The sequence below is a fragment of the Drosophila subobscura genome, chromosome O (genome assembly GCF_008121235.1).
Source record: "Drosophila subobscura isolate 14011-0131.10 chromosome O, UCBerk_Dsub_1.0, whole genome shotgun sequence".
In the NCBI taxonomy this organism is placed as follows: domain Eukaryota; kingdom Metazoa; phylum Arthropoda; class Insecta; order Diptera; family Drosophilidae; genus Drosophila; species Drosophila subobscura.
Window position 1 is genome coordinate 7,383,546 of NC_048533.1, and position 13,201 is coordinate 7,396,746.

The window sequence follows — 13,201 nt, forward strand, 5'->3', positions numbered from 1 at the left end:
AATCCAAAGCAGTTCCTCCTTCTCCTCTCTTACGCTTTCTTGTAGAAATTGAATGGAAAAATAAATTTTTAAAAATCAAAAGTAGTGCTTTATACATGGTACATGTATCGTATCGTATATATGTATATATATTTTGTTTTGTTTTTTTAAATGCAAAAGTTACCAATTGTAATGTTTTATAATGTAAATCTGGACAACTATAAAGTAAATGTTTTTTTTTTTGTTTTTCTTAAATGATTAAATGATTCTTTTTAAGTGTACAAATTTCAAAAGCATTCAAAATGCTTGATTTGATGCTAATTTTTCGCTTCTCTATACAAAATACAAATGTAAATTTAAGTTTTGGTATATAACAAAAATCTTTGTTTGGGAAACATGTTTTTCGTTGGTGTGTGGTGTGTGTGTGTGGCCAAAAGTAGGGTCTGTATTTGTTCTGAAAACCAAATTGTTGTGTAAATTGAACTACGCGTGTGTTGTCTCCTCATCATCATCATCATTTCCTCTACTCTGTTGCAGTGTCTCTTAGCGGTTTGTTGTTACGAGTAGAATATATAATAGAATATAATATAATATAATATGTATGTATGTATGTATATAATACGTTTATATAAATAATTAATAATAGTAATCATAATAATCATAATCGTTAATCCATCATAATCATTAATAATCCATAATCATTTGCGATTTGTAATTATTGTTGCTATTGTTGCTTGCTATTGTGGTTCTTGCTGTTGCTGAAGAAGTTCTTGCTGCTTTTTGCAATAGTAATTCATTAGTAATGGTTAAATAAGCTTTTTCTTCTTGGTTGACAATCAGTTGCCCTTTGTGGCCTCTTTGGCGGCCATAATCAAAGGCGTCAAACTGGCCAATGGACGTGCCAGCTTCAGGAAGGGATGCTATAAAGAGATTCATATGAGAAATAGCTTTCAGATCTTTTATAACCTCTAATAGTCTTACCTTTAGCAAATCCATTGCACTGGCTCTGCGCTCCACTTCCACTTCCAGACACTGATCGAGAAAATCTTGAAATGCTTCGGACAGCTTGTCTTTTTCTTTAATCTCTGGCTTGCCATTGGTGGCAATGAGGTACAAGGCTTTCAGCGGATTCTCATTCAAATATGGCGGTTCGCCCTCCACCATTTCAATGGCCATGATACCCAAAGACCATAAGTCCACCTATTGCATAAAGAAGAAATCAATTAAAATTTTTAGGTAATAGAAGGATTATAGTTGTATCCATACCTTGGGACCATACTGCTTTCGTGTGACCACCTCGGGCGCCATCCAGTATGGGGTACCCACCATCGTTGTGCGTTTGGATTGCTCGGGCGAGATTTGCGCACAGAAACCGAAATCAGTCAACTTGACCGAACCATCCAGGCCAAGCAATATATTATCACTTTTGATGTCGCGATGGATCACTTGATTGGCGTGCAGGAACTCCAGTGCCTGCAGCACCTCCCGACAGACGGCCGCAATCTGTCCCTCGTCCATGCAGGTCTCAGTGACGACATCCGTCAGCGAGCCACCCGGCAGATACTCCATCACTACCCACAGCTCTTCGGACACCAAATAGCTGTCCAAATAATTCACCACATTCGGATGCTTGTTCTCTCGCATCACGAGGATCTCATTGATGATAAGCTCCTTCTTCGGCTGCTGCGAGAGGTTCATTTGTTTGATGGCCACCTCCATGCCCGTCGAGGATTCGATGGCCGTGTACACAGTGCCCGAGGCGCCCTGCCCGATCTTCTCCATTTTCGTGTACTTGCGATTGGGATCTCCAACGGAGACGATGGTGCGCAGTTTCTCTAGGATTTCCTCATCGGACATCTTCTTCTTTTTGGCATTGGCCGCCCGCGTGTTGGGAGTGACGGCCGCTGCTGCCTGTGGCACGGCAATTTGATTGCCAGCGGCCGCTGGTGGAGCTCCTGCCGCTGCCACTGCAGTTGCATTCAGATTGTTGCCAATCGCCACTGAGGGATCGTTGTACAGGTCTGTGTGCAGGCAGGTGGCATCGTCGGCAACGGCGTCCGCGACAGGTGTGGGTGAGGCAGGTGTTATGGTAGTAGGAGGCGGCGGCATGGGGTGCACCGACGAGTTCCGAGCGGAAGATATGGATAGCATCGATGTTGGCGTTGGACAATGGATCGATGGCAAGGCGTGGTTGGTTGTGGTTGTTGTTGCATCATCGTCGTGGAATGATGGAAATGATGAAAAGGAGGAAGCAGAAGAATGGTGATTAGTCGTTGGTGCATTTGTTGCTATTGTTGTTGTTGCTGCTGCTGCTGCTGACTCTGCTGCAAACTGCTCTTGCAATATCGTAGTAGTAGTAGTAGCACAAGTAGTAGTAGTAGTAGTAGTAGAAGTAGTAGTAGGACTGGTAGTACAACTAGGATTAGTAGCAGACAAAATGGTAGCACTTGTTGTTGTTGTTGTTGCATCAGTGCCTTCTGTTTCTGCTGTTGTCGATGCTGATGCTGTTGCTGGCGTCGAGCTGCCCCCTGACGCTGTTTCGTTTGTTTGTTTGTTTGGTTGTTGTCGCAGTTGGTTTTAAATAGTGTATTTTGTTTTTAGCAGCAATTAGAAGCAGTAGTGTTTTTTCAAAAACAGAACAGAACACAGAGGCGATACAAATAACAATAATAGAACATACATTAAATCTTCATTTAGAAGAAAAATAGTTGATTAGTTTTCAACACAACAAAACAGAAGACAGAATCCCCATCGTCCGATGGGTGGACCTCCTGCCTGCCAGCAATTGGGTTTACTTCTAAATTCTCTACAGAAAACTCGCAAACAACAATTGCTGCCAGGTGGCGAATTGGCCTTGTTTAAAGGTTCGATCAAAACTGTAACTAAAACTAAAAGCAGGATAGCTGCTAGTCCTGGCACAACACTTACTTGCATTGTTCTTATTCTTGTCCAGCGTCGTCGTCACATTATTGTGATGCAGCGGCGATGGTGCCGTCATCACCTTATGGTTCTGCAGTGGAGTTGTGGGCGTTGTGGCCGGTGCTGCTGGCATTATGAGGGGCGAGGGCGCTGGCTGCAGTTCCTCAATGGGTCGCGTGTAAATGGATTTCGTGCGCTCGGGTCGCGATGCCACTGGCGGAGGTGGCGGCTGGTGTGACGCCAGCTGCTGCGGTGATCCGAGCATATCGTCCTCATTGGCAGATGAATGTTGCGATGTGGATGAGGAGGCCGTATGGCCGCCAAAATTATACGAATGCGATTGACTGATGCCAATGTGATGCTGCTGCTGATGTTGATGCTGCTGCTGATGCTGGCTATGCTGGTGCAATTGTTGATGCTGATGTTGGATAATATGCTGCTGCTGCTGTTGGTAGTGATTGCTCAGCATTTGTCCTGCCACGGCCACGTTGTTGGCATTGGGTCCCAGTGTCATGCTGCCCAGCTGCACGCCAATCAGATTGCCGCCACTGTTGGAGCCATGCAGTTCCGAGTCCGTGGGCGTGCTGCTGGGACTGCTGCTGCTCACGCGACTTAGGGAAGAGCCTGCAACAAGAAATGATTACATTATATTGAGAAAACGGAATAGGAATTTTAGAAATCCTCACCTGAATGCGTCGTTATGGCATTTGTCATGTATTTGGAACTTGGCCTCTGTTTGGTGGTGTTGTCAAACCACTTGAGCACATCGAGCACCGCCTGGGGATTATTCTTCTGCTCCTGCTTGCTGATGTTCGAGTTCATCAGCAGACGCGCCCATGCCTCCGGCATACCCTGTAAAAGGCAACACACACATCGTTTCAATATAAGAGATCTTCCACATAAAAGCTAAGCGAACGAGAGAGCGCATATACATTGCATGTATGGAAGGCGTAGGGGTAAGGATTCATAATTTTTGGGATATTTTGGATACATCAATGCTGGGGCCCAATCATTCCTATAGAAGGGGAACATCGACTAAAAGCATTTTCACTACGAAATTGCAGCCATAATGTTGTCTGTGTTGAGTAGTGTAAGTGTAATGGGAACTAATGATGGATAAAGATCGAAAAACATCGAATGAAATGAATAATGTAATAGAATAGACAAAAGGAAATTAATGAGACACCGATCTATCTTGATTCAAACATCGAATGGTGGGGAACATCGAATGGAATGGTTTGATATTCAGACGAAAGAAAGGAACACAACACAATCAATGGTTAGTTTTGTTGCTTTTTTCTTGGGAAGAGAAACTAAATGAAGAGCTAGCAAGATTTCCATTGCGTTAGACGTGGAGTTTACTTACTTTCATGGGCAGCTTGAAATAATAATGAATAATAGAAAGTCGGTAAAGAGCACATATCGGCGATAAACAACATAATGTATGTATTGGGTATAGGGTATGTAGTATGTTTATGGCAGAGTACATTTTATATAATGGCAAAGCAAAATTAATGCAAAATTTCATAGGATATGAAAAGATTTTTAAAAACTCTTTTAGTTAAAAATCATCACAATCAATTCTTGTTAGCATGTGAAAGTGTTCTCTTTCGTTTTGCATTATTTTCATTAAAAGCTTATCAAATTGTAGGTTTTAAGCAAATGAAAACATGAGATTTCCCTCAGCTATTTTTAGCAAAATGAAAATTTACGGCGAGGCACATGGAATAATAATAAATATGTACCCAAGGTAAACCGATCCAATAAAAGCCATTAAACTCACCGTAAATTCTCCGGTTAAGGCATCGAAACCCACATGCACCGTATGCTCAAAGTTTGTCGGATACGAAATGTTTGGTTTGGAGTCTGTGTGCGAGGGTTTCGAGCCTTTGATCTTGTTCTTCAGCGTCTTCTTCTTGCGGTCGCCATCGTCGGGCTCTTTGGTGGGGAAAAAAGAGAAGCACATTGTACCACTGGTGGCCACATACTAATCACAGTTGCCATGGCACACACTCACCCTTGGGCAATGGTCGCATATCAACAGGCGGCGCATCACCACAGCCCCCAGCACCGCCACCACCGCCGCCCATGAGGGGTACTCGCTCAATGCCAGCGCCACCGCGATTGCTGGTGAGGCGTACGGGCGGCGCCGGTGGTTTATCTTCCTCGCTGGACATGCCTTCTGTGGGTGGTGGTTTCTTTCCTTTCCTCACTTCCTTCTCTTTTCACTGAGTCTTCTTCCTCCTCCTCGTCGTCGTCTTCTACAGCTTCTTTATGCACAGCTGTTCTGATGCCCGAAAACAGCTGTAAATGGAAGGGGGGAGAAAGCGAAAGGAGATTGTTTTATTCAAGACAACAAGAAATGATTTCATTCTTGGTGAGCTCCCACAGATTTTCCGCATTTTCTTATCTATAAACGAAGCTTATCTTCTCTTTTGATTGTTGTTTTATCAATTTATTTTTTTTTTGCTTCAGTTGCAGTCGCGTACTAGTCATAAAAGTTTTGCGAAAACTTAAAATTTGTCATACATTTATATGTATATTCATAGATATATCACTACTACTTATACGCAGCTATATAGCATATGTCTGTCTGCTTGCTTATATATTTCACAGAATTCTGCACAGAATTATACAATTTTTGCCCACTTTATTATTTTTTTATGTGATTATCTTGAAGATCACGTCAAATTCGTGTTGTGTTGCTCTCATTTATTTTTGCATGCGAAAAACACACATAAAAATGTTCAAAATGGTTAAAACACCCACACACACACCAAGTGTTGCAGGAGGAACAAGAACAAGAACAATAAATTTATCAATATGGGTCGTCCGACGAACTGAATCCGACTATATTCTATTGGGGGTATTGGGGCCCTCGCTCTTCCTCTGTCGCCGCAGTGTTGAGTGTCACTGCCACTAGAACAGCCGGCAAGGCAACACCGCCAGCTTTTCTCTCGCTCTCTCTCTCTCGATCATATACCCACTGAGAGCGAACAAACACAACAACTCATGCACGGAGAGAGGGTGCGAGAGTGGGTGTAGCAGCCGCCATAAAGAGCGCCTCGCACAGTGTTCGAGAAGCAGCTAACAAATGCTTCCTCCCATATGCCATGCATTGAGTTTCTTCCAATCTCAGTGGAGCCCACTGTGCGTTCTCTCTCGCCTACGCTGGCGATCGACCCCCCCTCAAAAACAACAACGTTATGCGATAACAAGAGTGACTTCGATTAGCTCACGAAACAAAAACAATGCAGCTCACGCATTCGGAATTACAGTAAAAGAAACAAGAGAAAACGACTAGAGGGCACCGACTATTTGATACCCTTGATTAATTATTGCTAATATACCTGTATATACAGGTGTGTATGACGCTTCTATCAGGTGTTTAGAATTATGAAGTCTCAGTGCTAGTTTATAGCTGATGTAGTGATTTATACTGCTTTCTTCAATGCGTTGCAAACCCTTTATCTAATTTTAATACCTGTTCCATGGGTAGCAAAACAGAGCAGAAATTACAGTAACAACATTGCTACCCTGGGGCACCATAACCACCATTAATATGTAATGTGGGCGGCAGCGCAGCCAAAACATATGATGGGCGAGCCAGAGAGAGAGAGTCAATCGCTTGGCGCCTGTCTGCCTTTTTGCCGGTGACGGCGACGTCGACTGCGCAGCTTTTATGATTCATTTATCAACGTCAGGGCGTTAAGAGTCAATGCAGTCAGTTCAGAGAGAGGGAAACAGAGCATATGTATGTATGTATGTACATATGTATGTATGAGGTGGCTTGGGAGGAGGGAGGCGCTGAGTGTGAAAACACTAACAATTTGTATGTGTTTTTGTAGGTTTGTTGGCTTTATGCCCGAAGAGACCGTTTCCCGATTCGCGTCTATAGGTAAATGTTGTTTTTAGATCAAGAAACAAACTTCTCTGGGGAGCGCCAGCGACGGCGGCGGCGAAGAGCGTGTGGGCGGCGTCCCAGAATTGGGTTAACCGTGTATCGTTCGTTGTATCGAATTTGTTTCTTTTTTATTGAAGTTCATGTAAAATCAATAAATACTGTACGTATGTATTGCGTGGTTTTGCGGTCTCTGAACTTTTTTCTTTTCTATTATATTTTTCTACGGGCCGGGCCTAATGCAAAATTATTCCCTAATGAGCAAAACACACACACAAGCACATGCGCACACACAGGAAGCTCGACAACACTTGCGGCATTTAAATTAGTGACAGAGGTGGGGAAGGATGGCTGGCAGGGGGAGGGAAGAGGAGCTGCCGGGCCAGGGTGGACTTGCCTCTCAAGTGGGGCAAGCATAGGTGCATGTTGCAATGGCAAACAGCAGAAGTAACAGCAGCAGCAGCAGCAACAACAACACGGGGCATGGCGTGTTGCAAGTGCATTGAGTGGCGCTGGGCTCCAAGTGCTGAAAGAAGCCACAAACATATACGGACTTCTTCACAATGTTTATGCGGTGGAAGATAACGTGATGTTGAACAGCGGCAAGAAATACTGCAGTATGATTTATTATGTTATACTCCATGGAGAACATGAGGTGTCCTACAGTGGGGATAAACGATCGAGTACCGCTTTGAACATCGCGGATTTGTCACGCATAATCGCTCGATGGAGAGGAGGCACTGCGACTGTGGCGGCGACGACGAGCGTAGCGTCGTTGTCTATTTTGGTTTTTGGACGCCAGCCGAAAGCAGAAAGCACCAGGCGGAAATGTTATGCCTTTTATATTTTTCTGCTTGTCTGTTTCCTCCCATCCCTCTATGTACGGTTCTCCGTTACAAGTTGGCTGTTCCGTTTTTACCTGGACTAAACACACACACAAACGAATGTATAGGCCCGAACACCATACATAAATAAAGCCCCGTTAGGACGCAGCTAACTGTTAAATGCCAAACAGTTGCAACACCAAATTGTAGTTTATGTAAATTTCGTTTTGCTGTTTTTGTGCTTTGTCACGTTTAGCTTGCCGCATTACACGTGCCCCATCGATGCGGGGGGAAATGCAGTAAGAGGATGAGGGGAAATCACCCTGTATATGCAAGCAGCTTGTTGACATTTTCACCCCACCTCACACCCCATACACTAAACACACACACACACATATATTTCCCCTTACACAATGCCAAATGTTATGGGGATATATATTTGTGTGCACGGAAAACTGGAACAAACAGCAATGTGTTAATCTTAAAACGAAAACCACTTGAATCGGTGTTTTCCGTGGCATTTTCCGGAGCATATCTCAAAGAAAACATAGATCCCATCCCGCACACGCACACACAAGTTGTCGAAGAGAGGGGGAGGCAGAATGTGTTGGAAAAATCAATGCACATGTGTGCGTATGTGTGCTTGTGGAACCTCCTTTCAGTGTGAGCCAGAAGCCAGACCAATTGGACTTGCAATGTACTCTTTTTTATGAATGAAACTCTCTCTCCTTCCCTACCCTCACACGACACTTTAAATGGGAATGGGGACTCACTGCAGGTATGTCTTCGGTAACACCCTGTATGCCGCTTCGCTTGCAGTGTACCCTGCAATCTGTCGCTTTGCGGTGCACTGCTGTGCTGCCAGCACTGCAGGCCTTCTTTTTTCGTGGATTTCTTGAAGTTTTCCTTAAGCACTCAACAACACTTCACTGCACACACACACATACACAGTGGGTATTGTTTTTCCCGTTTTCTTTAGCGTTGGTTGTCGTGTAATGTCCGACACGGGAGCAGCAGCAAGAAAACCATTTGATATTCCACTAATATCAGCGCTTAAGACCCAATGGAACGGTTGCGAATTGTTAACGACACGCGCGCTTTTCCGCTGCTATGTTTTGTTTTTTGTTTAAATATATATTATTTACATTTTCCGCTGTTTATAAAAAAAATTAGAAGACGGCAGCAACAGTGTGACCACGGATTTATCGAACAAATATACCGTGTGACCCTATTTAATATACCGAAATACACCTTCGCATCCATTAAATATATCGAGGAGCAATCTTGCAGTTAACCCTGTTCAGCCCCTATATTTTAGCATAATAACATCATTTTCGTGGGGAATTAGGAATATTCATTATAAACATACATATATATGTTACACATTATCTCGTGCTCTTATTAACGCTCTCAAGCAAACCACTAATTTTTGCGTACAATATAGAAAAAGATCCCAAAATACCAAAGCTAAAAAATATACCAAAAAGTGCTTATAACGCTTGTTTGAACATTTTGAAATTTGAATTTTAAATATCTACTGAAATTCTAAACTAATTGAAATTTTTCATTAAAAAAAGCGTATGGCTAACGTATAAATAAGTTATTAACGTTGAAAACCACTTTATTTGCAAACCTACCAAACAGTTAGAACCGAAACCCAACCCGACCATTGCCACCCACCCCCATACGGATGTCGCCCTTCAATGTTTACCCAAAATGTCAGCACAAAGGACCTCTGCTCGGACATTTCGAGTGGCCGACGCGCGACCAATCATAGAGCAAAACAATAATTGTTTACAAATTGTTAACACGCTGCGGAATGATTGTCACTTTTGACATGCCACGCCCACGCCAACGCCTCCGCCTCGGCATACGGCTTATCCCTGTCGAGTAAATAGCGAAAAAAACCTCAAATCATGTTGAAATACTACCACAATGCACTCGTCTTTGATTTGCATATCATTTGTGGGGGTATGTCGATGTCCTTTGGGTTCTGGGGGAGTTCCTCTGATGGTATAAAACCATCAATATCGAGGATGTTCCGCGTCAGTTGGATACCAGACGGCGCACCATGTCGATGTTCAGCTCCTGTGAAGTGTGTGGCGATCAGAGCTCGGGTAAGCACTACGGCGTCTCCTGCTGCGACGGATGCTCCTGCTTCTTCAAGCGCAGCGTGAGGAAGGGCAATAGCTATGCCTGCATTGCCATCAAGGGAAACTGCATCGTGGATAAGGCGCGCAGGAACTGGTGCCCCTTTTGCCGCTTCCAACGTTGTCTGGCGGTGGGCATGAATGTGGCTGCCGTGCAGGATGAGCGCGGGCCGAGAACCCAACAGTCGACGGCTGTCTACAGGTACAGCCGCAGAACCGCGCCACAAACGGTGGTGGCTGCCACTGGCAACGGTGCTCAGGCGTTGCACTTTCAGATTCTTGCCCAGATTCTGGTCACCTGCCTGCGACAGGCGATGGCGAATGAGCATTTCAGCAGCCTGGAGCGGCCGCAACAGGATGCCATCCTCCAGGTGGTGTGGAGCGAAATCTTTATACTGCGAGCCTCGCACTGGTCGCTGGACATTAGTGCCATGATCGATGCCTGTGGCGATGACCAGCTGAAACGACTTATCTACGAGGCCCAACAGCTCAGAGCCGATGTCTTGGAACTGAACTTTCTGGAGACGCTTATTCTGTGCAGGAAAGGTAAGCAATAATTTACTGAATGGTTGAAATTTATATAACATTCTCTGTCCCTTCCAGAACTAGCTCTGAGTGCGGACTATGCCATTATCCTGGCGACCCACTCGAATGGCGCTTTAATGTCCCTCGCGCGCTACACTTTGCATCAGTCGAACTATTTACGCTTTGGACAGCTGCTACTGGGGTTGCGACAGCTCTGTCTGCGCCGTTTCGATTGTGCTTTGTCCTGCATGTTTCGAACAGTGGTCAGGGATATATTAAAAACATTATAAATATATTTCAAAAACTGGCGCCTAAAAATGTAGCTTTATTTCTGGTATTTTTCTTTTTGACAGAGGCGGTAACACTTAATGTATCGTTATCGCTCATTTGCAATGTTGCCAGACAGTTGCGATGTGGCTTTGTTTATGTGCTGCCATAGAGGTGGGAAACATGTATCGTATTGTATGTGATATATATCGTGCTGATCGGCTTCAATTTTGTTTAAAGTGAAAATTTTGGTTTTTCGCATGGAATTTTAACAAGAACCCATCGAATTAACAAACAAAAGTATGGCTGATGATGCGAACGAGGATAGCTGGCTGTACGGCACCTCGAATCCGGACTCCACCACAAACGAGATTGGCAACGGCGACGATGCGCTGGCGGCCGAACACGAGGCTCAGGCCCTGGCCGCCGTGGTGGCTGGCGACAAGCCGGGCTCCAGTGCAGCCTCCCTGCTGCCCGGCTTCGCCAAGGAGGAGGTGCCCGAGTACAACGAATTCGATGATCCCGCCGAGGAGATGGAGGAGGACGAAGAGGCGCTGCCGGACACCACCGACCACCATACGAGAGGGCGAGACGAGGACAGGGAGGAGACGAGAACGCCGCCAGACCAGGATGAAGACGAGGAAATGGACGAGGCTCCGGCCAGGAAGGAGCGCAATGGTTCTGGCTCCGACGAGGACGATGACGATGACTCGGATGACGATATCAATGTGGTGATTGGCGACATCAAGCAGGCGCCGAGCACATTCAACATCAAACAGCGCCCCAACCTCTTGGCTGGGGGCACGGCAGCCGACAAGGCCAAGCCGGCTGGCCAGGCCGGAAAGTTCAGTATCGAGGACTTCGAGGGTGCCGGCACCATCAATGGCGTGGCCGTGCACGAGTTCAGCATCGATTCGCTGGAGGAGAAGCCGTGGCGGAAGCCGGGCGCGGACATCACGGACTACTTCAACTACGGCTTTAACGAGGAGACGTGGCGGGCCTACTGCGAGCGACAGAAGCGCTTCCGCGTGGCAGAAAGCGGCGTCGGCCTGGCCAGTCTCACCCAGAACGTGAGTCAGAACGCTCCGATTGGGATCCTGAATGACGGTGGCATGAATATGGGTCCCCCGGGGATGCACAACATGCCGCCCATGATGGGCATGAACGATGGTGGCATGCAGATGCCGCCGCCGGGAATGCCGCCACCCAACATGATGCAGCACCAGCCACGTCCGGGCATGGGCATGATGCAGCGACCGCCGCGACCCATTTCCACCACGGGCGGCGGTGTCAAGGAGAATGCCATCCAGGTGATGACGGCCGAGTGTCGGGAGTATTCGCGCGGCGGCCTGGGACCCATGGCGCCCAATTTCCCACCGCCCGGAGCCTCCGATGAACCCTTCTTCCACGAGCCAGAGCCCTTCGACTACGGCTACGAGCCCACGCAGGAATCGCAATGGGGCAACGACAATCCTGGCTGGGTGCCCACCGGCATTAAGGAGCTGACGCCCGGCCACGCTCACATCCATCAGCCGCCGCCCGGCATGCCACCTCAAATGAATGTGCCGCCTCCCCAGATGGGCGGACCACCGCCTCAGCTGCGCGGCATGATGCCGCCCAATATGCGAATGCCTCCAAACATGAGTAAGTTCTGAGCGCGGATCCAGTATGCCTTCCCCGATTACTTATGCCTTGATGTTTCATTTTAGGTATGGGTCCACCGCATGGAATGATGATGGGTCCCGGCAATGGACCGCCGCCTGGGATGAGAATGGGCATGGCGCCGCCACAGCGTATGCCCATGGGCGGTAACAACAATGGAAATATCAGCAACTTGGCCTCCTCATCCTCTGCCTCCTCCTCAGATCGCGGTGGCTACGACGATGAGCGCGAACGACGGCGGCGGGAAAAGGATAAGCAGATCAAGAAGGATGCGGTAGGTCACCTCCAGCCTCCATCCATCCTGCTGAATGTCTAAAGAAATTGTTTTTTGCAGCTGCGCAAGGACTTCATCGAGATGCTGCGGGAACGACACGACATCGAGAGGCACACGCGATGGTATGACATCAAGAAGAAGTTCGAAGCGGATCCCAGGTATCGTGCTTTGGATTCGTCCTATCGGGAGGAATACTTCGAGGACTATCTGCACATGCTGAAAGATGAGAAGCGCAAGGAGCGCGATGTGAAGGAACGCGATCGTCATCGCGACAAGGAGCGATCTCGGGACAAGGACAAGGAGAAGGAGAAAGATACCAAGGACAAAGACAAGGAGAAGGACAAGGACAAAGACAAGGAGAAAGAAGAAAAAAAGGAGAGCTCCCGTGTACGTTCCCGCTCGCGCGACAAGTCCAGTCGCCGCAAATCCAAATCCCGCGAAAAGGAGCGCAGCGAACGCAGCAGCAAAACGGCTCCTGGCAGCAGTTCAGGAGCGACCTCTGGTTCATCGTCCAGCCGTGGCGACAGGAAAAAGTCCCATCGCAAGGAAAAGGAAGAGGAGGAATAGCATTTGCTTAGATACTACATGGAAGACGAGGGCGAAGCAGCTACACCCTAAGCAGCTGCCGATCCACACACACACACACACACACATGCACACAATCCAAAATACACAAAACGAAACGAACATTTTTGAAAGA

General features: G+C 46.6%; 3 protein-coding genes across 5 annotated transcripts; 2 read left to right on the plus strand and 1 right to left on the minus strand.

Moving 5' to 3' along the window:
* Positions 1–223: 223 nt before the first annotated feature.
* Positions 224–8,824, minus strand: LOC117897420 (serine/threonine-protein kinase PAK 1). Of its 3 annotated transcripts, none has more exons than XM_034806256.1 (8): positions 8,769–8,824; positions 4,916–5,202; positions 4,682–4,836; positions 3,585–3,750; positions 2,908–3,522; positions 1,246–2,000; positions 961–1,179; positions 224–899 (listed from the first exon to the last, which is right to left on the minus strand). In XM_034806256.1, the coding sequence occupies exons 2-8, from the start codon at positions 5,073–5,075 to the stop codon at positions 816–818; spliced, it is 2,154 nt and encodes a 717-aa protein (XP_034662147.1). In that variant the 5' UTR covers positions 5,076–5,202; positions 8,769–8,824; the 3' UTR covers positions 224–815. The 3 variants fall into 3 exon arrangements, with proteins under 3 accessions (XP_034662147.1, XP_034662145.1, XP_034662146.1); XM_034806254.1 differs by lacking the exon at positions 8,769–8,824 and adding an exon at positions 8,397–8,727; XM_034806255.1 differs by lacking the exon at positions 8,769–8,824 and adding an exon at positions 5,676–5,796.
* Positions 8,825–9,694: 870 nt separating this feature from the next.
* LOC117897594 (nuclear receptor subfamily 2 group E member 1) lies at positions 9,695–10,588 on the plus strand. The gene is made up of 2 exons (XM_034806549.1): positions 9,695–10,319; positions 10,377–10,588. Exons 1-2 carry the CDS (start codon positions 9,695–9,697, stop codon positions 10,586–10,588), a joined length of 837 nt encoding a protein of 278 aa, XP_034662440.1.
* Positions 10,589–10,750: 162 nt separating this feature from the next.
* LOC117896478 (pre-mRNA 3'-end-processing factor FIP1) lies at positions 10,751–13,154 on the plus strand. Its single transcript, XM_034804818.1, has 3 exons — positions 10,751–12,209; positions 12,275–12,501; positions 12,562–13,154. The coding sequence occupies exons 1-3, from the start codon at positions 10,868–10,870 to the stop codon at positions 13,066–13,068; spliced, it is 2,076 nt and encodes a 691-aa protein (XP_034660709.1). The 5' UTR covers positions 10,751–10,867; the 3' UTR covers positions 13,069–13,154.
* Positions 13,155–13,201: the final 47 nt, after the last annotated feature.

Coding starts and splice junctions, on each gene's coding strand:
- LOC117897420 (XM_034806256.1), bottom strand. CDS start 5,075: ATGTCCAGCGAGGAAGATAAACCACCGGCGCCGCCCGTACGCCTCACC. Junction 3,523..3,584: donor TGCCATAACGACGCATTCAG/GTGAGGATTTCT, acceptor TTCTTGTTGCAG/GCTCTTCCCTAAGTCGCGTG. Junction 1,180..1,245: donor GAAAGCAGTATGGTCCCAAG/GTATGGATACAA, acceptor TTTATGCAATAG/GTGGACTTATGGTCTTTGGG.
- LOC117897594 (XM_034806549.1), top strand. CDS start 9,695: ATGTCGATGTTCAGCTCCTGTGAAGTGTGTGGCGATCAGAGCTCGGGT. Junction 10,320..10,376: donor GCTTATTCTGTGCAGGAAAG/GTAAGCAATAAT, acceptor TGTCCCTTCCAG/AACTAGCTCTGAGTGCGGAC.
- LOC117896478 (XM_034804818.1), top strand. CDS start 10,868: ATGGCTGATGATGCGAACGAGGATAGCTGGCTGTACGGCACCTCGAAT. Junction 12,210..12,274: donor GCGAATGCCTCCAAACATGA/GTAAGTTCTGAG, acceptor GTTTCATTTTAG/GTATGGGTCCACCGCATGGA. Junction 12,502..12,561: donor AGCAGATCAAGAAGGATGCG/GTAGGTCACCTC, acceptor TGTTTTTTGCAG/CTGCGCAAGGACTTCATCGA.